This window comes from Equus przewalskii, chromosome 5, assembly GCF_037783145.1.
Source record: "Equus przewalskii isolate Varuska chromosome 5, EquPr2, whole genome shotgun sequence".
Taxonomy (NCBI): domain Eukaryota; kingdom Metazoa; phylum Chordata; class Mammalia; order Perissodactyla; family Equidae; genus Equus; species Equus przewalskii.
The window spans coordinates 44,809,532-44,837,512 of record NC_091835.1 but is presented as its reverse complement, the minus strand read 5'-3'; the positions used below and the strand labels follow the sequence as shown (position 1 = coordinate 44,837,512).

Sequence of the window (27,981 nt, the reverse complement as noted above, 5' to 3'; positions counted from 1 at the left end):
ATAAAATTATTCTTTAAATTCTTTATTTCCGATGCCCATTTCAGCAAGATTGGAAATACAGGTTTATCATAAATGCAATCACTCTTTTTATGGGTTTAAAAATATGAAATTTGAATGAATGTTATAAATTATAATCACAATTTACAGCACAGTACTTTAAGAATAAGACAAAAGACAAGAATTACACTTGATTTCTAATGTAAATATAAAACAAGAATAAAGGACATTGGTAATATTAATGTTCAAAATAGGTTTTCCCTAATTCTTAATTTCTCTGCTCTCCTCCCAGTTAAAATCTAAAGAAGTATTCATTAGAAATTGGAAGTACAGAATTCTTGGAAGATAACTGGATGATGAGTTGCATGCTTCTGCCTTACAGGTACAATCTACCCGTCAACAGCCTGTAAGCCATTGACAAAGTAACTCCATATCCGACAAAAAAAGCCAAAGCACGATTTGGCTGGGGAAGGGGTGTCAAATATGCAATCGTGTGGTAGATCCGTGCTCCAACAAAGATTCTGAAGTGCAGGATGGCTGTAGAGAGATCTGGACCACTCAAGGAATATAGAAGGCCAATACCAAGAAATGGCACAATATTTTCAAGGTCATTCAGGTGGGCTCTGTGGAAAAAAATGACTAGTAAAGCACTCATTTCAAAATCAGTCAAAATATATTCATTTTTCCCTCTCTTCTAAAACTAAATAGGTATTAACGGTTCTTAAAAATGCAAAGTAAGTTTCATTTTATTTCTCTCAATTTGCCTTGCTTCCTTATCCACTTGGCTTTTATTTAAAATGTTTCATTATATCTGTTTCTTTTTATTTTTAGTGTATCTGAACACAACAGAGAAGGCATTTTGCACTTTCAAGAATTTCAAACCTGCAGCTACATAATAAAACACTTCAGATCTGTAGATATGAAATACTTTTTCTTCCAAGGTCCATCCGAGGCAATTCCAGATTCTTCCTACAAAAACTCTTCTCCCCAAAGTAAGAAAATCCTTTTGGTTATGATTTTTCTTAAGATTTTTCCCTCACTTCTGCTAGTATGCAAAATGGTTACTAAGACAATCCTTGCCCAGTCAGTCAAAGCACTAGGTTGTCAAAAATTAATTCACCCATTTAATACCAAGAATCTCACGTTTGCAACATCCAAATAACAAAATACATAACTAGCCTTTCAAATATGGTCAAATTTTAGCCAAGCTCTCTTCAAATTACAAAAGGAATTAGTGAATAGTGATAGAGGAAAGTACAAAATATACACAAAACTGATAGAAAATAGAGAGAAAGATGTTTCCTAAACTTTATCTTTATACGACAGCTAGAAAAAAACAAAAAGCATGAGTTAGCCACAAGCTTTCCTTCACCTCATGGTGACTTGGGCTTCTCTGGCTAGGGTTGTGAATATAAGGCACATGTATTATTGACTTGATGCTTTTTAAAATGTTTACTTTAAAAATCTGATGTCGCTGTTTAAGTTTCCAGAATTAAAAATTGCTTTAGAATCTAGACTAGAAATTGAGATTTTGATAGAGTTCATCAGCTATTGATACATATTTCAAAATGAAAAATATTTCTGTTTTACATTACTCTCTTTTCTTTAGCAAAAAACATAATTATTATTTATGGCTTGCTAGTGATCACCATGATCCTTGCCTTCTTTCTTTTCTCCTGTTTTCCATAGATTATCTCTAAGGTGGCCAAACAAAGATGATGATGACATAAAGATATGAAGAAAGTGACAGTAACCTAGATAAGTGAAGGTTTTGAAAGATTTAAATAAAGGACTATCTGTTCCTGAAAAGGTGTGAGTAACCGTGTCCTCTCTCTTTCATGAACAACCCAAGGGCCATTGAAAGGAAGGTGGGTGAGAAAGGACAGGAGTACTATTTTCTAACAGTGAAGGGCCCGCTTCAGCAATTACACCAAGGGTATTTGTTTTGTTCCTCTGAATTTTCCTGCCAGACCACTGATATATCTTCACCTCCAATCTTGGGCATGTTAGTTTTCTCCTTCACAACATTCTAAAAGGAGAGACATTTTAAAATTGGGGAAGAACCTGTACAAAGGAGACCTTGTGGAAACAATGTTCACTTCCAAGCCTATAGTAAGGGATTGGCAAATAGAATGTAGAGTTAAAACAGAAGACAGTCAAGGACAATACTGGGTAAGAAGCTTCAGTGAGGGTAGAGGAAAGGAAGGTCAGGGGCAGAGCTTCCTTGGAACTTACTGGTCTCTGCATTTTTTTCTGGCCTCCCTCTTTCTCTTTATCTTGTTTCTCTTTTTCAATTCTCTTTTCCTGTCCGCAACCCTTGAAATGTTCTCACACATAATGCTCCTCATTGTCCTAGTAAGGCCTGTTTTCAACAGACCCTCATACTCTATGCTAATTTATGCCATTTTGTATGCTGTTCTTTTTAGACCCTGCCCTAGGCATACACTTACCCGGCTCTCCTAGGGAGCACCAGCTGTAATTCACTATCCCCCTTCCACTGTCACTCTTTCTCTGCTTGAATGACAGCTCATCCTAGAGTGGCAGCTTCCTTCATTTTTGTGTCATTTCTAGACAGCTACCAAAATCTATTACCAGGTGGACATGAGTCTTTATGTGTGACCACTTTCTATGTACGTCTGTTCCCCCACCTCATGACTCGTGTTCTCATTTTCCTTTCTCCTTTGGACACGTGCCCCTTGGTACAAGCTTGCTCTGTGGCTGACCTTCCCACCAGCCCTGCTCTGTGCTCATGATGCACCAGTCACATACCTCCCTTCCACAGATCAGAACTATTTGGATCTCAGCATCGACCTGACCTGGACCAGAGTTACTACACATTTTTGAGAATTGTCAGGGGGTAGACAACTACAAAATGAGCATCACACCAGACTTTTCCTGACTCCCTTATCTCAGCCAAAGCTCTTCATGCCCAGCATACAGCAGTGTGTCCAAATTCCCACAAAGAAATTTTCCTCGATTGGCATGATCTCTCCTCCTCTCTTCCTCCTTCCAAATCTCAATATCCTTCAAGTTCCTCCTTCATGAAACATTCCTAAATACCCTAGGAACTTATAAAGTTATAAACCCCTCAAGAGCAAACACTTAGTCTCAAAGCTCTTTTATAGCATCCCAGTATAAGAACTGACAGTGATACATACTCAATAATCTCTCAATAAATGCTTTATTTATATACTGGGGCCAGAAGGGAAGTCACCTAGTTCAATTCCTAGCCCATGCTTCAGTCCCTTGACAGAATCCCCAACAAGTGTTGCCTAGAATCCATTGAACACTCTCAATAAAGGGGTATTCTCTACCTTTGAAGGTAGAATATTCTAAACATCTTTCCTTTCCCTAAATACCAAACCCAAGCCTTCTTTTTCTGCTTTTGAATCATTTCCCTTATTTCTCCAGTTGCCCTGATTACCTTACAACTTTCTTTTTATCTTATTGTATTGAATGTATATGGTCTTGAGTTCTTTCTAGAACCAAATGAGATAAGATTAAATAAACACATATGTATAATGTTTTCTAATCATCATTGATTTCTGTCTGCCAAGAACACAAAAAACTTACTTGGCCACTTATCTTAACATTTCAACACAGGTTACTTTATGTTTTTAACTAATTGTTCCAAAGGTGTAGGTATTAATTTTCCCAATATTGGACACTGAAAGCATACCTTTCACTTCTTTTGGGGTTCTGTTCAGTCCCTGCCATTGGAATATGCCAACAGAAACATTACAATTACATGTAGAAGTAGTGAAAAAGAAAAAGTTTGGGTTAAAAATGCAAAGGGGAGATTCTGGAAACTCTTTCTCTGAAAAGTATCTCCAAAAGTGAGTTGTTATGAGGAATTTTTGATGGGGCAGACAGGGTCTCAAAAAATGCAGCTGGAAACTGGACACTCCGCGATGCTCTCTTCTCTTGCCACACTGAAAAGCCAGTGTCTGGTCACCAGGGGGTGCTGTGCACACAATCGCTACACCTCCGCAAGGACGCTGACTCCTTTCAGAACTAAGGGCAATTGTTCTTACTAAAATCTATTTGTTGTTCACAACCTGACTGGAAGATCAGCTTAGATAATGGTTTTCCCCTCTGGAAGTACGATCCTGTGGGCATGGGGGGTGGAAGTAGGGCGTGGGAAGGGAGAGTGGGGAGGAATCTAAAATCCCACAATAAAACATCTTTTCTTAAACTTTCACACATGAGACTAACTTGGATCTTCCTTCCAAACTCATTTATGCTACTGAGGGTCTAATTGTTATCACTTTCAAATCCTGGGCAATTTTATGAGTATAGGGTCATGATTAGCACCATGTATGCTCTAGAAAGGATGCACAAAAAGGGCAAGACAAAGCTTTAGACTCTTTAATGTCTCTTTAGTGATTTTAGTAAAGCTTTACTCATCTTTTCCAATTTTTATTCTTTTTCATCATAACACTTACAATTTTTCTCTGATACTGTTTGAAATTCTCACATTGATTCTTTGTCCTGAACCTGTTTTAGGTTCATATTCCTGGCACAATCCATTTTCAAGACTGGCTGACTTACTCAGTAGGACAGCAGAATTAGCAAATATATAACTAAGTAAAGCAGAAGTTAATACTTTATTCTAACTATCTAGCACAGACTTTCTCTTAGAAGAAAAACATTCTTGCTTGATAAATAACTTGGGGTTAAACTTCTCTGCATAAGAAAACATTTGAATTGAATTTCAGTTCTGGAAATGCAGAAGAGTACATGGGGCCAAAAAAAAAAAGCCTGCAAAATGATGTAATGCTGGGCATCACTGGAAGTGAAGAAGGTACAGTGCAACTTCCCCAGGGAGAGGATCTGAGGGATACTGTGAGAGCACCGTCTACCATACAACTTAAAATGTTTGTGTTGCCATAGTGTAAAATCTGTGCCTCAATTTAGTCAAATCTATTTTTAGCCACATTTTTTTTAGTTGATTTGTTGACAGAGTTGAGGAAAGCACCAAGTTTACATCAGCCTAACAAAATGCAGAATATGAAAACACACACAAATGTAGGAACTCAGATTGAGAGTTAATCTTGAGACTATAGACCATAAAGGAATCTGCGGAAATCCTGGGAGGGTTTTTGGAATTTCACAGGGAATTAAAGAAGTGATATTGCAAATATGATCCAGATCCTAAAGGGATAAGAGACTGCAGCTGATAGCTGAATTACACAAGTCAAATTCTTTCTTTCAGTCTCTATTTCACTGTCTATTCATACTCAGAAAATTGAAGAAGAATAAGCAGATATATTCATGATGTTTCCTATCTTAACTATTCATCACAAAACTAAATATCTGTACATTTAAGTATGGCTATGAAACTCTTAATTGTTTTTTAAGTTTAAATAATTTTATTTATTCTTTGAAATGTGTCTAGAATTGTACACAATTTGGATGAGCATTAGAAAATACTAAATGAAAAGATGGTACAGAGCTTTGATGTTTCACATGTTAGAAAAAGGTAACTAATGGATTGACAATGGAATCTCAATGTAAAAAATTTTGCTGGAGGGGAGGGTTCAACCAAGATGGGGACATAGGAGGCTCCTTAACTACCCTCTTCCCATAGATACCTTAAATGTACTGCTACACATGAAGCAATTACATCTGAAAGAAATCCAGAAACTAGCTGAGCAACTTCTACATACTGAGTGAATGACAAAATACCCACATTGAAATGGGTAGGAAAGGCTGAGACACAATCTTGCCATAAACCCCACCCTCAGTACAGTGCCGTACTATCAGGAGGAAACTCCCAACTCCCAGCTTCTCCCTGAGGAGCAAAAATGCTCAACAAAATATTGGCAAACTGAATATAGCAATACATTTAAAAAGATCATAGGGGCTGGCTTTATGATGTAGCGGTTAAGTCTGTGCACTCTGTTTCAGTGGCCCTGAGTTCGTGGGTTCAGATCCCAGGGGCAGACCTGTGCATTACTCATGAAGCCATGCTGTGGCAACATCCCACATACAAAGTAGAGGAAGACTGGCAAGGACGGTAGCTCAAGGACCATCTTCCTCAAGCAAAAAGAGGAAGATTGGCCATAGATGTTAGCTCAGGGCCAATCTTCCTCATAAAAAAAAAAGAGAGAAATCATACACCATGATCAAGGGGGATTTATAGCAGGATGCAGGGATGATTCAACAACCGCAAATCAATCAACATGATATACCACATTAACAAAATGAGGAATAAAAACCACATGATCATCTCAATAAATGCAGAGAAAGCATTTGACAAGATCCAACACTGATTTATGATAAAAAGTTTCAATAAAATGGGTATAGAAGGAAAGGGCCTCTATATAATAAAGGCCATATATGAAAAACCGACAGCTAACATCATACTCAATAGGGAAAAACTGAAAGCCATTTCTCTGAGAACAGGAACAAGATAAGGATGCCCACTCTCACCATTCTTATTCAAAATGGTACTGGAAGTTTTGGCCAGAGCAAGAAAAAGAAATAAAAGGTATCTAAATAAGTAAGGAAGAAGTGAAACTCTCACTGTTTGTGTATGACATGATTTTATATATAGAAAACTCTAAAGAATCCATCAGAAGACTATTAGAAATAATAAACAACTACAGCAAAGTTGCAGGGTACAAAATCAACTTACAAAAATCAGTTGTATTTCCATACACTAATAACAAAGTAACAAAGAGAACTCAAGAATACAATTCCATTTTCAATCACAACAAAAAGAATAAAATATATGGGAACAAATTTAAACAAGGAGGTGAAAGACCGATCCAATGAAAATTATCAGACATTATTGAAAGAAAATGATGATGACATAAAGAAATGGAAAGATATTCCATGCAGATGAATCGGAAGAATAAACATAGTTAAAATGTCTGTACTACCTAAAGCAAGCTACAGATTCCATGCAATCCCAATCAGAATCCCAATGACATTCTTCATGGAAATAGAACAAATAATCCTAAAATTCATATGAGGCAACAAAAGATCCTAAATAGCTAAAGCAATCCTCAGAAAAAAGAACAAAGCTGGATGCATTACAATCCCTGACTTCAAAATATACTACAAACCCACAGTAATCAAAACAGCATGATACTGGTAGAAAAATAGACACACAGATCAATGGAACAGAAGTGAAAGTCCAGAAATAAAACCACACATCTATAGACAGCTAATCTTCAATGAAGGAGCCAAGAACATAAAATGGAGAAAGGAAAGTCTCTTCAACATATGATGTTGGGAAAACTGGACCGCCAGGTGCAAAAGAATGAAAGTAGACCATTATCTCTCACCATACACAAAAATTAACTCAAAATGGATTAAAGAGTTGAAGGTAAGATGTGAAACCATAAAATTCCTAAAAGAAAACATAGGCTGTACACTGTTTGATATCGGTCTTAGAAGCGTCTTTGGGAATGCCATGTCTCCTCAAGCAAGGGAAACAAAAGAAAAATAAACAAATGGGACTACATTGGACTAAAGAGCTTCTGCAAGGTAAAGGAAATCAGGAATGAAATGAAAAGACAACCCACCAAGTGGGAGAAAATATTTGCAAATCATATATCTGATAAAGGACTAATTTCCAAAATACATAAAGAATTCATCCAACTTAACAACAAAAATCAAGCAAACAGGTCAAAAAATGGGCAGACAGACATTTTCCAAAGAATATATACAGACGCCCAACAGGCACATGAAAAGATGTTCAACATGACTAATCATTACGGAAATGCAAATCAAAACTACAATGAGATATCAACTTACAGCTGTTAGAATGGCTATAATTACCAAGAAATAAGTTAACAAATGTTGGAGAGGATGTGGAGAAAAGGGAACCCTCATACACTGCTGGGGGAATGTAAACTGGTGCAGTCAGTATGGAAAACAGAATGGAGATTTCTCTAAAAACGAAAAATTGAAATACTGTATGACCCAGCTATCCCACTACTGGATATTTATCCAAAGAACTTGAAATCAACAATTCAAAGAGAGTTATGCATGTTCATTGCAGCATTATACACAATAGTTAAGACTTGAAAGCAACCCAAGTGCCCATCAACTGATGAATGGATAAAGAAGATGTGGTGTACATATAAACAATGGAATACTACTCAGCCATAAAAAAAGACAAAATCGTCCCATTTGCAACAACATGGATGGACTTTGAGGATATTGCATTAAGTGAAATAAGTCAGACAGAGAAAGACAAACACTCTATGATTTCACTCGTATGTGGAAGATAAGCAAACACGTGGACAAAGAGAACAGATTAGTGGCTACCAGAGGGTAAGGGGGTTGGAAGGGTGGGCACAGTTGTAAAGGGGCACATATATATGGTGACTGACAAATAATAAGATACAGCTGACTTTTAACAATGTTATAAAGTATCATGACCTCAATAAAATAATTTTTTAAAAAGGAGCTGCTACCTGAGGGTCAGGGTTCCAATTTAGCATGCATCTAAGTTCTGGCTTATCCTTCCTAGGGACCAGGGAAGCTAATAGATACTTCCCTCACCTTCTTCCTCTAGCCCCCTCCAAGTCACTAGTATCCCCCTAAAAGGAGCTTGTACACATGTCTGCACTCCAGTTTTTATGGATATAGCCCAAGCAAAGTGGCTCAACTATGTACTTTCCCACCTACTGCCTGAGGGTTTGGCTTCCAGTCAGCATGCACTTAGGTAATGATGGTGATCCTCCCCTTTGGAACACTGGACAAGTCTTGACACAACCTCAACTATTGGGAGCCAGCAAAAACAAAGAAGGCAGCTGGGATAATCACAAATGTTTGAGAGACAACCAGGAGCTCAGGCCAGGCTGGTTGATGAGGTTCATCTCCTACATGAGACTACTCTGTCAAAACTGGGAGAGCTGGTTGTTTTGTCTAATGTGTAGAAACCAACACAGAGAGTCAAGGAAAATAAAGAAACAAAGGAACATATTTCAAACAAAAGAATAAGATAAATCTGCAGAAATAGACCTTCGTGAAACAGAGATAAGTGTTAGAGAGTGCAAAATAATGATCATAAGATGCTCACTGAGATCAGGAGAGCAATGTATGAACAAATAAAGACTTTCAACACAAATAGAAAATTTTATAAAAAAGTGCCAAACAGAAATCACAGAGCTAAAGAATACAATAAGTGAATTTAAAAAATTCAATAGAGGGGTTCAACAACAGATGAGGTCAAGCAGAAGAAAGAATCAGCAAACTCAAAGACAGGGCAGTGGAATTCATCCAATCAAAGGAGAAAAAAGAAAAAAGAATGAAAAAGACAGCTTAAGGGACATATGGGATACTATAAAACAGACCAATATACATAGTATAGAGCTCCCAGAAGTAGAAGAGGGTGAAATAAGGCAGGGAGTTTATTCAAGAAATAATGACTGAAAACTTCTCTAACCAGGAGAAAGAAACAAATATCTAGATCCAGGAAGTTAGAAAGTACCAAAATCGATGAATCCAAAGTGATCCACAGTGAGACACATTATAATTAAATTATCAAAATTAAAGATAAGAAAAGAATCTTTAAAGCAGAAAGAGAAAACCAACTTGTTTCGTTCAAAGGAATCCCATAAGACTGTTCACAGATTTTTTTTTACCAGAACCTTTGCAAGCCAGAAGGAAGTAGGATGATATAGTCAAAGTACTGAAAGAAAAAAACTGCAAACCAAGAATATTCTACCTAGCAAAATTGTCCTTCAGAATTGAAGAAGAAATAAAGACTTTTGCAAACAAAAGCTGAAATTGTTCATCACCACTAGACCAACCTCACAAGAAATGTTAAAGGGAGTTCTTCAAGCTGAAATGGAAGGACAGTAATTACTAAGAGGAACAGATAAGAAAGCATAAAACTCACTGGTAAAAGTAAATATATAGTTAAATTCAAAATACTCTAGTGTAATGGAGGCAGATAAATCACTTATAACTTTAGTATGAAGATTAAAAGACAAACATATTAAAAATAACTCCAACTACAATAATTTGTTAATGGATACACAGTGTAACAAGATGTAAACTGTGACCAAAAAACATAAAAAATGGGGGGAGAAGTGTAAAAATGTAGAGCATTTGTGTGCATTTCAATTTAAGTTATCAGCGTAAAATAGACTCTTATAAATATAAGGTATTTTATGCAAACCTCAGGGTAATCTCAAAGCAAAAACTTAGACACACAAAAGAGAAAGAGAAAGCAATCAAAGCATACTTTAGAGAAAATCATCAGTCACAAAGGAGGAGAGCAATAGGGAACAAAGGAATTACAAAACAACCAGAAACAATGAACAAAATGGCAATAAGTACAAACATATTGATAATGACTTTAAAGGAAAATGGACTAAATTCTCCAATCAAAAGACATAGAATGACTGAATGAATAAAAGAGCAAGACTCAACAGTAAGCTATCTACAAAAGACTCGCTTCAGGTTTAAGGACACACATGGACTGAAAGTGAAGGGATGGAAGAAGACATTCCATACAAATGGAAGCCAACAGAAAGCAAGAGTAGCTATACTTATATCAGACAAAACAGACTTTAAGCTAAAGGTTGCAACAAGAGAGAAACAAGGTCATTATATAATGATAATGGGCATCAGTTCATCAAGAGTATATCACGTTTGTAAATATTCATGTGCCCAATGTAAGAGCAGCTAAATATCTAAAGCAAATATTAACAGATCTGAAGGGAGAAATAACAATATAATAACAGTAGAGGACTTCAATATCCCACTTCCAATAATGGATAGATCATCCAGACAGAAAACCAATAAGGAAACACTGTATTTAAACTAAACATTAGATGAGATGGACCTAAAAGACATTTGCAGAACATTCCATCCAAGAGCAACAGAATACACATTCTTCTCAAGCACAGGTGGAACATTCTCCAGGACAAATCATATGTTAGGGCACAAAACAAGCCTTAATAAGTGTAAGAAGCTTGAAATCATATCAAGAATCTATTCCAACAACAACAGTATGAAACTAGGAATCAATTACAAGACAAAAACTGGAAAATTCACAAATATGTGGAGATTGAATAACATGCTACTAAACAACCAATGGGTCAAAGGAGAAATCAAAAAACTATCTTGAGACAAATGAAAATAGAAACAAACATACCAAAACTTATGGAATACAGCAAAAGCAGTTCTAAAAGAAAAGTTCATAGTGATAAAAGCCTACATTAAGAAAAAAGAAAGATCTGAAATAAACAATCTAACTTCATACTTCAAGAAACTAGAAAAAGAAAAACAAACTAAGCCCAAAGTTAGTAAAAGGAAGGAGATAACAAAGATCAGAGAGGAAACAAATGAAATCAAGACTAAAAAGACAATAGAAAAGATCAATGAAACTAAGAGCCCGTTTTTCGAAAAGATAAACAAAATACACAAACCTTTAGTTAGACTTAACAAAGAAAAAAATAAGACTCAAATAAAATTAGAATTGAAAGAGGAGACACTCCAATTGATACCACAGAAATACAAAGGATCATAAGAGATTACTATGAATAATTATAGACCAACAAATTGGACAACCTAAAAGAAATGGATAAATTCCTAGAGACATACAACCTACCAAGATTGAATCATGAAGAAATAGAAAATCTGAACAGATCATTACTAGTAAGAAGATTGAATCAGTAATCAAAAACCTCCCAACAGAGAAACCCAGACTTCACCAGATGGCTTCACTTGTGAATTCTACCAAACACGTAAAAAAGAATTAGTACAATCTCTCTCAAACTCTTCCAAATAATAGAAGAGGAGGGAACACTTCTAAACTCATTTTACAAGGTGAGCATTACCCTGATACCAAAGCCAGACAAGGACACTACCAGAAAAGAAAATTACAGGTGAATATACCTGATGAACATAGATGCAAAAATCCTCAACAAAATATTAGGAAACCAAATTCTACAGTTTAATTGAAAGGATAATAAGGATAATATGCCATTCTCAAGTGAGATTTATTCCAGGGATGCAAGGATGGTTCAATATCTGCAAATCAAAGTGATATAACACGTTAACAAAATGAAGGATAAAAATCATATGATCATCTCAATAGACGCAGAAAAAGCATTAGATAAAATGCCACCTCATTTCATGATAAAAAGTCTCAACAAAGTAGGTATAGAGGGAATATACTTCAACATAATAAAGGCCATATATGACAAGCCCACAGCTAACATCGTATTCACTGGTGAAAAGCTGCAAGCTTTTCCTCTAAGATCAGGAACAAGACAAAGATGCCCACACTTACCACTTTTATTCAACACAGTACTGGAATTCTAGCCAGAGCAATTAATTAAGAAAAAGAAATAAAAGTCATCCAAACTGGAAAGGAAGAAATAAAATTGTCTCTATTTGCAGATGACATGATACTATATCAGAAAACCCTAATTCCATCAAAATACTATTAGAACTAATAAATATATTCAGTAAAGTTGCAGGATACACAATCATTATGTGAAAATCTGTAGCATTTCTATACACTAATAAAAAACTATCAGAAATAGAAATTAAGAAAATAATCCAGTTTACAATAGCATCAAAAAGAATAAAATTCTTAGGAACAAATTTAACCAAGGAGGTGAGAGATCTATACACTGAAAACTATAAGATATTGATGAAATTGAAGAAGACACAAATAAAAGGGAAGATATTCCATGCTCATAGATTGGAAGAATTATTATTGTTGAAATGTCCATACTACCCAAAGCAATCTACAGATTAAATGTACTCCCTCTCAAAATTCCAATCGCATTTTTTAGAGAAATAGAAAAAACAATTCTAAAATTTGGATGAAACCACAAAAGACCATCAATGTCCAAAGCAATCTTGAGAAAGAAGAACAAAGCTGTAGGCATCACATTTTCTGGTTACAAAACTATAGCAATCAAAGCAGTATAGGATTGGCATAAAAACAGACACATAGACTGATGAAATGGAATAGAAAGCCCAGAAATAAGCTCATGCATATAAATTATATTAATCTTTGACAAAGGAGCCAAGAATATACAATAAAGAAGGATAGTCTTTTCAATAAATTGAGTTCAGAAAACTGGATTCCCACATGCAAAAGAATGGAACTGGACCCTATCTTACACCATCCACAAAAATCAACTCCCAATGGATGAAAGAATTGAATGTAAGACTTAAAAACATAAAACTCCTAGAAGAAAATAGAGAGTAAGCTCTTTGACATTGGTCTTGGCAATGACTTTTTGGATTTGACACCAGCGCAAACAACAAAAGTGAAAATAAACAAGACCACATCAAACCAAAAAGCATCTCCTCAGCAAAGGAGACCATCAACAAAATGTAAAGGCAACCTGTGGAATGCAAGAAAATATCTGAAAATTACATGTCTGATAAGGGTTTAATATCCAAAATATCCAAGGAACTCATACAACTCCATAGCAAAAAAAAAAACAAAAAGAAAAATTAAAAATAACCCAATTAAAAAATGGGCAAGGATCTGAATAGTCATTTTTCCAAAGAAGACATCCAAATGGCCAACAGGTACATGAAAAGGTGCTCAACATCATTAGTCATCAGGGAAATGCAAATCAAAACCAGAATGAGATATCACCTCACACCTGTTAGGATGGTTATTATCAAAAAGATGAGATAACAAATACTGGCCTGGATGTGGAAAAGAGGAAACTCTTGTACACTGTTGATGGGAGTGTAAACTGGTACAGCCATTATGGAAAACAGTATGGAAGTTCCTCAAAAAATTAAAAATAGAACTACAAGATGATCCAGCAATCCCACTTCTGAGTATACATCCAAAGGAAAAGAAACCATTATCCAAAAACGATCTACACCCCTGTGTTGATTGCAGCATTATTCAACAGTAGCCAAAACATGGAAGCAACCTAATGTCCATCAATGGATGAATGGAGTTTTCAAAATGTGATATATATATATATATATATTATATACACACATATTATATATATATATATATACGTATACATACTGGAATATTATTCAGCCTTAAAAAATAAGAAAATTCTGTCATTTCCAAAAACATGGATGAAACTGGAGGGCATATGCTAAGTGAAAAAAGCCAGACAGAGAAAGACAAATATTGTATAATATCACTTATATATTGAATTTAAAAAAAAAATTTGAACTCATAGTAAGCAGAAAAGTGGTTGCCAGGGGCTAGGGTAGCTGGGGAAATGGGAAGAGGTTGCTAAAAGGGCACAAACTTTCCATTATAACATGAATAAGGTCTAAGGATCTAATGTAAAACATGGTGACCCTATTTAATGACACTGTATTATATAACTGAAATTTGCTCAGAAACTAGAACTTAAATGTTCTCATCAAAAAAAAGGGAAGAGTAAATATGTGAGGTGATGAATGTGTTAATTAAGCTGATGGGTGGGATCCTTTGACAATGTATAGTGTATCAAATCTTGATATTGGACACTTTAATTTAATGTCTCACAATTTTATTTGTCAATTATACCTCAATAAAGGTGAAAAAAAAGTTTGCAATTTACATGACTTTATCACAAGGATTAAGGAATATATCTCCAGAACTAGAATTCAATATGCTTTTAAAATAAGTATATTCATTGTATTATTAGGAAGCAATGTAGCTAGTATCTTAGCTTATTGTCTTTCATATTTCATTGAATTCTCAGTACATTAAACATAATACCTACAAAGGACAGAGACAGAGAGAGGTGAGAGAGACTCCCCACGTTCATATTTTGAATCTACACAAAAATACCTCGTTCTTCAACCTTTTACACAAGCTGGCAGTCTTACCTCTGGAGAAATATGTCAAAACTGCAAGAATCGACTCTCTTCATTTTACCTCTTACCTGTCATTACGTTTGACATATTCCTACACAGGACAAAGTCATTAACCCCAACAACGTGCATACAAAAGTATAGCAAAATTGGCAATATGTGCAATTGCAGTGATAGTTACAGACTTGCAGGTCCCTTATTCTCTCTGATTACTACATAAATTAGGTAAGATGACTGACTTTTCTTCCTTCCTCTTCAAGACCCCAACATCCTCACTGAACTCCTTGGCCCAAATTCTCTGATCAAGCAAATAATTTCAGTAGACAGCGCATTTACCTTCGTACACGTTCCACTCTGTCATCTGTCCGAAGATACTTCTTGGCATTTTCTCCCTTGCCAAAACCTGCACAGTCCTCTGGGTTGGCAAAAACCTATTCCAAATACCAAGAAAGAAACCTATTTCAAATACCAAATAACACGAGGTTAGTCTACCTGGTAAGTTATTTGCATTTTAATGGAATAAATGTAGGAATCCATGTTGGCCTTATGGAAAGAAAATTTGGAGGAAGAGATCAAACACAGGAGGAGGGAAAAGCATTTATACTTTAAATCAGAATTTTTTTAACAGTGTAAAATTTTTTTAAAAGGAGAAGCACAAATAAGAAAAATAAAAAACAAAGTTGGGGCTGGCCCAGTGGCGTAGTGGTTAAGTTTATGTACTCTGCTTCAGTAGCCTGGGGTTTGCCGGTTCAGATCCTGGGTGCAGACCTAACACCACTCATCAGGCCATGCTGTGACGGCATCCCAGATAAAATGGAGGAAGATTGGCACAGATATTAGCTCAGCAATGATCTTCCTCAAACAAAAAAAGGAAGACTGGCGACAGATGTTAGCTCCGGGCCAATCTTCCTCACAAAAAAATTAAAAACTAAAAAAAGAACCTGAAAAAATAAAAACTAATGTATAAAAATAGTGAAAAGGAAGCAAAAATGGAAAAGAGGGTATAATTCTAAGTCATCATTGACTATTATTATGGTGAACTGGCATTTTTTCACAGTGATGTTGCTGCACCTTCCCTCAAGAGGAGTAACATTTCCAACCGATTGGCTCATATGAAAGTCATAAGTTTACTTGTCAAGGATATTAGAGAACAGGCAAGAAGCATAAAAGTGCGAGGGGTAGGAAAAGTACTTTGCACCCTGTTAGGCTATGTGTACCTCTTTTTTTAGGCTGTGATACCTCTTTTCTTTTTCTGAATTAACTAGAACTTTGGGTTGAATAACACAGTGAAATATAAGACCTTGAATGGCATTCCTATAAATACCAAGTACATGTTCCAGGGCATATGTTCATGTATTCCTTCCTGTAATTATTATGCTGTTTGAACTGATTTCCCCATGCCTTGTAACTTGAAACACGCATTTAAAAATACTGAAGTATGTTCCACTGTTTAACAATTTATAGCAAAGAAAAACATGAACTATAAAATGAGCTGTAATTTAAACTTAGAAATCTTATAAGTATTATAATATTTTTCTTGACACGAGCATTTATTTCAGGTAAAGATGTTGAAGAGAACTGATGGGCAAGGATGCGACACAGTATCAGCTCTTGAGGTCGGGTCTGTCTGTCTTGTTCCTAAATAAATGCCTGGCACACATTAGATGTTCAATAAATACATTTCAAATAAGTAAATAAATGTATTACAATAAAAGTCCATGATATCTGGGTTTAAACCAATCTAAATTTAAATCTCAGCCTCGCCTTTTATTGGTGTGTAAACTTGGGTAAGCTACGTAACCTCTCTGACTTTCACTTCCTCGTCTATAAAATGGGGAGGCTAATACTCGTCTCACATGATAATACTAACAATTATGTAAAACGATTCAGTGATCTAGCACATACAAAGAGCATAGTGACTTCTGGCACATATCACTGGCACTCCACAAATTTCAATTCCCTTCTCCTTTTCTTACAAGACAGAGTACATTTCTGCTATCCTTGGTGCCACTGTTTCTAGAAGACAGTGTGGACCTCGTGGTAGGCAGACACTTTATAGCCTACTGCTCTAACACATTGTTTCATTAGAGATTTAAACATGTGGGTATGTGTCCCCGTTAAAATGCAAATATCCTTGGGAAGGAATTACACCTCAATACTTTAGGGAAGACTGTGAGCTCTAGATAAAAGCCAAGCTCTGGGGGCCGGCCCCGTGGCCAAATGGTTAAGTTTGCACGCTCCACTACGGCAGCCCAGGGTTTCCCAGGTTTAGATTTTGGACGCCGACCTAGCACCACTCGTCAAGCCATACTGAGGCAGCGTCCCACATAGCAGAACTAGAAGGACCTAATACTAGAATACACAACTATGTACTGGGGGGCCTTTGGGGAGAAGAAGAAGAAGAAAGAAAAAAGAAAGAAGATTGGCAACAGATGATAGCTCAGGTGCCAATCTTTAAAAAAAAGAGGCCAAGTTCTGCAGGACAAAAATTGAGGACAGGCACTAAGAGAGAAACAGATGGTTCCTGGGAAGAAGTTGCTGAGTAGGCACAGGGACCACACCAATGAAAATAGTTTAACTTTGTTAAGGAACCTTTGCTCTACCCTCTTCACTGGGTCATAAACTTTGCTTGAATGCAAGATATGTGCTTCAAGTCTTTCTACCTCCTTCCTCAAGCCTCTAGTTTTTAAAAAAACCAAGAATCATTCTTATAAAGCTGAGTAGAAATATTATCCATTTAAGAAGTCAAAACTACACAAAATTCAAATGCTTTGTCCCAATCATAAGAGGCTGTATAATACAAACTTTCATTCTGTCCCCAAAGGCATATCCTTGACCTGTAAGAGAGCTGAAAACATCAGTTAACTGTCTGGTCACCAGAAAATGACTATTTTCTAAACTCTAGTTGGCAAAATTAACTTCAAAATCACAGAAAGTATCCTTACAAACTTTGATACTCCAGAAATCTCATATGCTAAGCAGCATGACAAAGGTAACAAGCCACAATGAAAAAACCATTTACTAGTTTTTGGGAGAAAGCACCTCTTCCATAAATATATCAGAAACATCTGTACCAAATGATTCCATCCGTCATGTGCAGCATTAAACAATGTGTCATAGGGCTTTACCAAAAAAAAAAGTAAATTAAGAAAATTGCTTTCCAGAATTCCAACTCTTAAAAGAAAATATTACTTCCAAATATCTTACCTTTCTTGTCAATCTACAGAATGCAGTTGCAGTACTCATGAACATCATTTTTGAAAGAATAATCGTTGCATAGGAGGCAAAAGCCATGAATGCTTCATTTTCCATTACCTGGGTGAGGCCAACCATTTTTTCAGTTTTGGTCTGGGATCTTAAAAGATTTTAGACAAGATAGGAAAAAGCAGACATAAATACCCCAAATAAATTGATGGTCGCTTGGTGTGCTTATATTGCAACGTTAACCATACTGTTTTTAAAAATATTTTGGGTTATTTGCAGAAGAAATAATTTAGTTTCTTAAACTTTCAAAATAAACACTATTGTTTTCTCTAGTTCTATAACATTAAGCTTAAAGACATTAAACGAATACAGAATAAAAATGAAAACGTAGGAAGTATTGCAAGCAAAAATAAATGGGCAAAATGCTGTAAAGATAGACAAATCATATTTTTTCATTTCAAGATGAACCACAAGTTGAACACAAAAGACCAGAGTTCATAGATTGATCTCATTAGAAATATCAAACTATATACATAGTAGTACCATTAATGTTTGATTAGGAATGCCTAAGTTCTAATACACGGCCTTCTTCAGAAATCTAACTTACAGCTTTTTGTCATCTCAGTAGTATTCAAGATCTCAGGCTCCAGGATTTGAATTCCAGTCCCACCATTTGGTTATTAACCTTGGTTGAGAGATGTGGCTTCTCTGAGACTAAATTTCTTCATTTATAAGTTGGGAATAATAATAGCTCCTGACTTATTGGGTCATTGTCAGGATTTAATTGAGATAACATGTGGAATATACTTACCTGCCCATGAAAAACCTCCAGTAAAGTTTATGATGTCCTTCTCATGATCACCATTATCACCATGACCATGGTCATCATTAATACCAACACAAGTGAAGAAGGAGAAGAAGGATAAACATAAAATAACAGGCTTGCAAATCCAAAGAAAGAAATTGCCATTGATGGTACTTTGATAGAAGGAATAATGGAAGGAGGAGTAGCTTTGTGTAACTCTTCAGGTTACTGTACATTCCATTGAATGTAGCTACCTGAGTCTGGAGTTGAAGGATACTTGGAAATGTGCTCAGGAGGAAAGCTAAGGCAGACTGGTGGTACTGATGTCCAAAGGGGTAGCAATTTAGAGAAAAGCTTACAATTTAAACTCCCCTGGTGATACTGAAGTCCAAGTGGGTAGGAATTTAGAGCAAAGCTTAAAATGTAAACTCCCCACCTTAACTGGATAGTCATTCACATTAACCTCCTCTTGTTCTCTTACCAGCCCTACTATCTGCATCTTCTAGCTCTTCTACACAAACACACATCTTTTCTCATACCCAAGCTTAAACACTATTTAACCTGCTTAGCATGGAGTGTTGTCTCTTGTAGATGATGTCCATTCCTGCATTTAAACCTCAACCTCTGTATACAAGCTTATTAGACTGGCATCTATCAAATTCTGATCATTCTATCCATCTACCAATAATCTATATACCTTTCTCTACTCTGTTACTGGTCATGTAGTTGTCTAAGTGTTGTTGTCGAATGCAATATAAACCACATACATATACATACACATTGAATTTTCCGAGTTCACTCCGCATCCAACTATGCCATGCACTTTATGTGCATTGTCTCACATAATCTTTGTAACTATAATATTATAATCCTCATAACTGCATCCATTTTACAGATGAAGAAAATGGGAATTCGAGATGTGAAGTAGCCAAGTTGGGACACAAACTCAGCTCTCTGATCTCGTATCTCCTACACCAACCACACTGGACTGTCTCCTTCAAGAGACTGCAAACTGCTTAACTCAGGTTCGGCTAACATTGACTAAATGCCTATTCTGTGGCTGGTACTGCTGGCACCCCTCACATTTGTTATCTTCTTTACTTTTCCAACTAAGCTACAAGGTAGGTATTATTATTCCCATTTTGCAGATAAAGAAACCAAAGCTTCTTAAGTAACCTCTATTTTAAAAGGTAGGCTAAAAATGTACGCTTTGGATTTAAGCAAACAGAAACTACAAATTCTAGTTTAAAAAACAAAACAAAATGCATATGATAAATTAATCTACTTCCACAAGTCAGTAGTCTTGAAAGCACAGAATGTTAGATAAGTCCTCAGTGCAAGATAGTACTTTTAGTACCATTTAATGTATCTGCTCTCATTCTAGTGCTGGGGAGTGAAAGTCACGAATAAACTTCACTATCCTTCAGAACTCATGTAAAGTAATTCCCCTAATAAGGGATCCCTAGGTCCTGTGCCTCTGAACAGAGATCTAAAGAAACACAGCAGGGATGTTAAAAAAAAAAAAAAAAAATTAAGGAAAGTTTAAGTAGGAAATGTTGGCATTAAACAATAATTTTAAAAAATCAAACAGAACAAAGTTGATTTAGTAATGGAATGAAAGTCCAGAGAATGGTTTTCTCCCCATGAAAATTGCAATTGAGAGCTTGGAGAAGTGGAAGCCTTCCAGAACGGTTGGTGGGGAAAGAAACCAAAGCTGTCAGCAGTTGGAGGAAAAGAGCAACGGGAGGCTTTCTCAATCACCAAGAACATGGCTCAACTCCTCAAGCCTGTGGTTTTAGGAAATGATCCAACACTGAGCCTCTGACACCACACCCCAGAGGTCCATGAATGGCCTCTCAGGGACCAACATCTCCCACTCCACCACACCTGAGGGTCTGGTGAGGCACAGTAAAGATCAGGCACAAAGAAATAGAAGTCATTTATAGCATGGCATAAAGGTGACACTGGCCTAGACCCATTTTTTCCAAGCTGATTTGTCAATCAGTTGCCTTGAGCCTGCATCATGGCTGGTCCCTGCAGTCAAAAGAAAACTCCAGAAAGCTTTTTACCAGGAAAGGTCGCCAGGAGGGAGGAGAGCAGTATTTGAGAGTAAAATGCTAGGTGATTCGAGTACGGTAGAAATAATCTCAGAAAAATAAGCAGTGCAGAACAAGAAATTTGGTTATGAATTCTAGAAAATAAATGATTACAATGGACAGCATGTTGTTCCTTTTATTGTCCATCATTGGTTGGCACAGTAGAGGATACCTCCATCTATCTTGCCACAAAGCCAGGCTCAGTCCACTAATGCGGGGGTGACTGCCTTTGAGAGGACACAGAGCAGAGAGTTGAGCACACGCAGACTCTGGAACTAGACTGAAGCCCGGGTGGACCTCGACTCTGCCACTTACAAGCTGTGATTTAACTTCTGGTGCCTACTTACCTTACCTGTAAAATAAGGTTAATAACACTTCCTACCTCACAGGATTCTTGTAAGCATTCAACAGGTAACATGGAAATTACATGGAAAAGCCCTGAGCCCTGGTGTTACATAAGTATTTAATAATTAAATAAGTTCCTTCTTTGGCTCTGTTCTAGGCAATAAGGATACAATTTTAGAGTTTTCAAAAAGTTTTCACATTATCTCACTTGATCTGGAAAACTCTACGGTAGTCAGAGCAAATAATATTTGTCTCTTCCTTTAACCTATAAGGAAACTGAGACCTGGAGAAGCAGAATGAGTAATCTGACCCAAATTCACAGTGCAGAAACAAGAATGGAAGCTAGTTTTCTCAAGTGTTTCACTCATGGGCTATCTACCACCAAGGCTAAGAATTCTGAGGGCCTTTTTCTGTTAAATCCCAATCCTATCTTGTCCTCTCCCCAACCCAAGCCCCACTCCCCATTTCTACGGGATCTATCACAGGTGAGTCTCATCTCTCAATTCAGAAATACTCTTTTTCTCTTCATAGGCTTTTGGCCCAAAAGAACAAAGGCCTCTTTTATTTATGGCAGCCTGGTTGCATCAATACTGTGAAACACACAGAAAATTTGGGCAAACATCCCCAGAGCCATGACTATGCAGTTTTGTACCTTCTGAAACCAACAGAACACTACCCGCAAGGTAAAGAAAAAAGACAATTCAATAGCCTTGTTGTTTATGAGTTCCAGAATTTCCTGAATGGACTGAGGTGACTGCAGACTTGGCCTCCTATGCTTCAGAGCACGGGTGCTGGGAGAAAGGCGGGTGGCCCTGGGGGGAGGTGGGGTGAGGCTGATCTCAGAGGACTGTGCTGATCTCCTTTTCTAGTCTCATCAGTTAATAAGTTCCACTCTAAAACAAACCCTTAGAAGAATGGTACTTGTCTGCTACACAGAGTTGTATTCAAATATGGACTGATTTGCCATATTAAAAAATGACCGAAGTCCTCTTATTTTGGAAACAGAAGAGGACAGCAAAGCCCAATACTACCCTGACACCCAGGATAGCAAAACCCCAGGTGATGCAAAAGGTGTGCCCAGTTTGGTATTCACAGCAGCCTAGGGCCCTGAGAACTCCAGGCTTGACTGGCTCAAAGGCTGTTAGCTGGAGGTTGGGAAAGTTTCCATCTGGCCATTCACCAGTGCTGGGTTACAGCCCACTTGACACTCCCTTGGAGAGAAAGCAGTGAGGGGGAAAAAGAGAAAACAAAAGCGGTGCCTAGACTACTAAGAGACCTTGGTACTATTGTAAAGGAAGCAAGGAGATGCAAGATCTGCCTGCACCCTGCTCTCCACCGCTCCCGGCCAGCGAGAGCAATCTGAGGCCCTAACTCCCATCGAAGGCTTCCCTTTTCTTTTACTCCTTCCACAGGCTTCCTCCTCCAGACTGGGGGGCTGAGACCCTCCCAGGGAGTTTCATCCTTAGCTTTCCAGCCAGATGTTCATAATAATATCACAAGATCTAATCCATGCCCTCCTGCACTTAGTTGTTGCTTTAGCATTATTATTATTATTTTAAATTTGCTGATGTTTCTCTTGCCTATCTCAGTTATCTGAGAGGAGCAAGTCCTGTCCTTCAGGGGGTACAAAGTCAATTTGTCCTTGAAATCAGAGCGGCTGCAGGATTTTTACACCCCTAGGGTGAATAGAAGTTGCCTAAACTGCAGCGACTTCATATATCCTGCAACTTGCATGTAAGTTTTATTTCCCAAAAGTTCAAGGGAGCCCTTTCAAAATGGATGTTACGTTGGCTTGGGACTAAAAAGTGAGTAAAGCATCACTTAACATGAAAAGATTGGAGTGTGACAACGGGAAAACTTACCTACAAGGGTGCAGGAACACAGCTCCCTTTCAGAAGCGATCGCTTGAAAAGCAAACGTTCAGCAGCTAAACGGAGCAAAGAAGTTTCAGGCTTGCAGGGACCTCTCAAGCCCACACACGCCACCCCTTTCCCCTGCCTGCTCGCCGCCCTCTCCACACCGTCTCCTTCCACCTCCCTCCCCGGGTACCTACTGTGAATCCGAGCAAAGCAGGAAAGCTGTCCCAGCAGGTGAGCGGCGTGGGCACTGCGGGGACTTTCACAGAGCCACTGGGCGGGGCACAGGGGCAGCGCCCTCGTTGCCTAATTTCCTATTAACTTCTTCTCCAGCGTTGAACGTAGACCTCCGACTTCGCCAAGCCCCTCCCCTAAATCACCTTATCGTTCTCTCCGGGAGTAACCAACGCCTACCGGTTCTGCTCTTTGAACCCTTCTATTGGGCGCCTGTAGGAGCCCTCCTTCCTGAAAAGTCACTTCCACTAATCCGTGGGGGCGGGGAGTTAGCAAGTGTATTCTGTATCCTCCAACATTTCAGGTTTGGGAGTAGGTGGGAGAGTAAGGCTGTTAACTTGTATTTAGTTAAATAGTTTTCAATTTAACAAGATCTTAACGTTAGAAACATTATACTGGAAGCAACTTAAAAAGATCTTAATGTTGAATTTTGAAAGCTTTATAGAAAACAAATTTCTAGGAAAAAAAGAAAAACTGACTGGAAGACTGATAAAATTACCTTCCATTGAACTTGTTTACTCTCCCTGCACCGGTGGCCTGGCCTCCCTAAAAGGCTGGCACTGACATGATGTAAAGTTTAGTAAAGCTCACCTATAGTCTGCCAGATCTGTGGCCCCAGACAATTTGCTCCCTCACTCTGTCCCCTTCTGTTCAGCTTCCAAAATGGAATTGGAAGAGATAATACCAGCTCAGTTCGTTATACAATCAGCTTAGTATGGTTTTTGTAGGGACGTTTAGAGAGCGTTTTAGGAAGGAGGTTATTCGAACATCAATATCTAGATTAGGGATTTCTCCAGGCTTCCTAGTCCCCATAACAATATTTATGGATCCAGCTTCCTTGGTGATGCGGGGTCGGTGAGCCGAGGAGTCAAAAGAAAGATTTCTTAGACTCTCAAGATCTGGCAGTAGTGCTCTTTTATTTAGAGAATAGTGTGCAATAGCATGGGGACAGGATCCACGGGCAGTCAGAGCTTCTGCTGCCGCCGCTTCTGCTGCCCCCGCTGGCATGGGGACAGGGCCCATGGGCAGGCAGAGCTGGTGTGTGGGGACAGGACCCACGGGCGGTCAGAGCTCCTGCTGCTGCCCTGAGTTGAGGGTTAGGGCTAATTTTATAAGGCATGGGTACGTGACTTATTTTTATTTTTACTGGAGAAAAGAAAAGATGATGTAAAAAGTCATTAAATGATTTCAGTGCAGATGGGGTCTGGTTATTGTGCGGTCATATAACTTTAGATACGAATCTGGCCATATAGGTTGGCATGTAGGTGAGGATGCCCTGGGCTTCTCTCCCTGGGGCAGTCCTAATTCATACCATAAAAAAAGTCCACTGGGTCGTATAGTTTGGCATGTAGGCCAGGTCACCTTGGGCTTCTCTAGCTGGGGCAGCCTTACTCCACATCATAAACGCACCCTGAACCCATTTGGCCCCGAAATCTTTTGGGGATATGGACGATGGTCAGTCTTCTGTAACTACTTCCAGCTGTACAAGGTCGTAGAGCTGTCCCTAAATGGGGCCATAGGTATAGGTAGGAAGTTCAGTGGACCGGAAGGCTGCACCCGTGGAGTCCAAGCCTGACAAGGTGTACAGATCCTCTGGAGACCAGAGAATCATTTGACGAGAGGTGGTCCAGGAGGTGAAACTTTGTTGACATGCAGAAGACAAACAATGAAACAGACAACAAATTATAATAGGAAATACTAGCAATATGATTAACCCAATGAATAAGGTTTTGATAGTAGTCTAGAAGCCTGGTTCTGACCAGGAGTTAAACCAATTGTTTAGAGATAGGGTAGGGTCAGACGTGAACTTAATTTGGTGGTTCATATCAGATAGGAAGCCGGAGATATTTTGATGGTAGTCAGGAATATAAACACAACATTCAGTTTTTATAATGGCACAAGTGTCCCCCTGTGCTGCTGTCAAGACATCCAGTGCCATTTGGTTTTGGAGGACTGCCTTACGCATTTGGGATACTTCTAAATCAAGCAGCAAAAGGCTATGTTGTGTATCATTTTAATGCGTTCATAGTAAATTTGTTTAGAGCTTCCATGGGCCAGATGACACTTTCGATTCCTAACTGGGGAAGGAAAATTGAGGCAACGTGGTCATACCACTGGAAGACAGAGCGTGTCCAGCGCTGTTACAGGTTGGGTAGGTTAGCAGGAGGAGATATAGTAAATGTAGTTCTACCTTGCATCCAGATGAAGCCTAGAGTGCATCGTCCAATCCATCCAGGTGGCAGCCAAGGCCATAAGTTGGAGCCACATAGCCACTGAGTGCCATTAGGGGCTAACCAACATGTGCTGGGCCGTCTATCCCAGTCAGTCCCAAACCAATCAGTATTTTTTAAGCTTATGATATGAGAACACATATGACGGGGAATTTGTCCCATAGGTCGGGTGCTATTAGGCCACGTATCACAGGTGTGATTGGTTTGTTCCCAACATAGAGTGGCCTTTTACTGAGTTGATCACTAGTAGGAGTGAGCCAAATATATTTGTCCCAAGTTTGATATAGTCCATCCTGTGTGTATCGATAAGTCGAGGACTTTACCTTTGGAACTTGTTGTTTATGATCCACCTGTGACAAGGCAAATCTAGTTAGTATTTGGGCAGTAGTGTTGAAGGAAAAGGTTTGCTTGTGGCCAGGGAACTCCCAGGTATCAGAGATGGATGGCCACAAGGAAACATTATGATTAGTAACAGATGAATCTTGCGGAAGAGAAGAGCTAGAATCTAATATCCATGAATGTGTACTATACCTTCTACTGAAACATAATTTTTTCTCTCTAAAATAACCCTCATTTTTATAAAAGATAGCCAAATTAAGATTAACTGGTCTGCCAATTATTTACATAAGTGCAGCAAGAATACCAATTGATTATACAGGCTTTTTTAAATCTGCTTTGCTGGAATTTTTTTTATGAGGAGTCTCAGATTGAACTGTAAAGGCCTCTCGAGGCCAGAAAAGCCAAGCCAAGGAGTTGCCATCAGATTTTGCCTGCAGTACCTCCAGATTTGGGTGGACTCCTCTCTTCTCGAAGTCCCCCAAAACATTTTGAGGTTCCTTGCACCTGCCAGACAAGCAAGCTTCCTTACTTACCGGGTTAGATTGACAGAATCTCTGTAAACAAGGTACCAGGCCCGTATTTCCAAGTAGCTTTAGTTCCAGAAAGTCCAATCTTTGTTCCTGAAAAGCTGTGTTGTCATATCTGAGCCTGTATGTTTCTCTCAAATATGACATTCCAGTCAAAGCCTTGGTAAGATAACCAATATGTCCTGTTATAAGGAGACCAAATTCTTATTGAACTTATGCAAACAACTATATTGCCACGAAATAACCGTACTCACAAAGAGCTTCCAAATTCTGGAGGGATCAGGTCAGGAGAAAAAGACAAATGTTTCAGTTTTGCTCATAAAGATGTATTTCACTAAATTTCTGTAAGTCATAGTTAGCATAAGAGAAAAGAGAGAAAGATTTCCTTAAATATGAGAAAACAAAACAAAACATCAAAACTCAGCAATATTTCAAACAGAAGTCATTAAAAATTATAATCATCCTCATCGGTTCACACAGTCCTGTATAATCAGTTCTTGAGCTTAATCTTCTGTTAGCAGATCTATGAGCTTAGTTTCTGTTAGAATTCTGTAATTTCTTACCCAGTTCAGTTTTACAATCTGAAAGTTTATCAGAAAACTGTATCTTAGAACCGTGTGTCAGAATCCTTTCCAGGAATTTCTCTGAAGATGAAACATATTTGCAAAAGCAAAAAGCATCAGAGTAAAACAGTAACTATCTGCAAATGGACAAAAGACTCAAAAGGGCAATTGACAAAGAAACTTGGCTACTTCTGTGACACGTAACACTTTAAGATAATAACTGGAATTATGACTGATAACCAGAACAGATTAGAATTTTAGGAATGCTATATAACGTTAAGACAGGTATATTAATAACATTCACCCACGTAATACCACATAAGAAAGTTTATCATCGCTTATTTGACAATGCTTCCCATGTAATTTAATAAACCAAATAAACCTAATTAATTTAGTATTTTCCTCCTTATAGGAAGAGAGCAAGTTTCTTTGAGAAGTCTCAGGGGCCCTCTGAAAATCCTCGGAGAAATTCTTCTTCCATCTACCAGGTCAAAAGAAAGCCTTCATTCAGGATTTGAATATTTTTGAGGGAGAAGCTTGTCAAAATTATCAAAAGTTTTTAAAATGCTTGTTCAAATAGGAAACAACGCTCACTGTTAAACAATGCTCAGGTATCCATTCAAAGTGACAACAGAGACAGTCAAGAGCAAACAACACCGTCAAAAAATTTTAGAAGAGACCTCTTTCTTTCTGAATATAGGAAATTATTTTAACAAAACATAGATTTTCTGTCTTTTAGGTAGAGTTAGAGCAGGCCAAAAGTTCAAGAAAATTATCCTTTGAGAGAAAACCAAATTTTAATTTCTGCACCAGCTTATTTTTAACATTAAAACTCATTTACTTAATTGGATTTACTTTAATCTTAGTCTACTTGACCAGGCATAAAACTCCTTTCTGAATTTCTCCTTCACAAACCTTTTACTTTCAGAATTTGTCCCATACTTGCTTTCTTCCCTTCTAGTACATTAGGACAAATTTATCTTTTCTTAACTGAACAAATAAAAAT

General features: G+C 37.8%; 1 protein-coding gene across 1 annotated transcript; it reads right to left on the bottom strand.

Annotated features, from left to right (window-relative positions):
- Positions 1 to 6: 6 nt before the first annotated feature.
- Positions 7 to 25,173, bottom strand: MGST1 (microsomal glutathione S-transferase 1). The gene is made up of 5 exons (XM_070619223.1): positions 23,279 to 25,173; positions 23,088 to 23,152; positions 17,983 to 18,130; positions 15,112 to 15,206; positions 7 to 620 (listed from the first exon to the last, which is right to left on the bottom strand). Exons 3-5 carry the CDS (start codon positions 18,106 to 18,108, stop codon positions 374 to 376), a joined length of 468 nt encoding a protein of 155 aa, XP_070475324.1. The 5' UTR covers positions 18,109 to 18,130; positions 23,088 to 23,152; positions 23,279 to 25,173; the 3' UTR covers positions 7 to 373.
- Between the last annotated feature and the right edge of the window lie 2,808 nt (positions 25,174 to 27,981).

What these genes read in the sequence shown, in the direction of transcription:
- MGST1 (XM_070619223.1), bottom strand. Translation starts at nt 18,108, where the DNA reads ATGGTTGGCCTCACCCAGGTAATGGAAAATGAAGCATTCATGGCTTTT. An exon ending in TCTGTAGATTGACAAGAAAG is followed by an intron (nt 15,207 to 17,982) that starts GTAAGATATTTG and finishes TATTTGGAATAG; the next exon opens with GTTTTTGCCAACCCAGAGGA. An exon ending in AGAGTGGAACGTGTACGAAG is followed by an intron (nt 621 to 15,111) that starts GTAAATGCGCTG and finishes TTTTTTCCACAG; the next exon opens with AGCCCACCTGAATGACCTTG.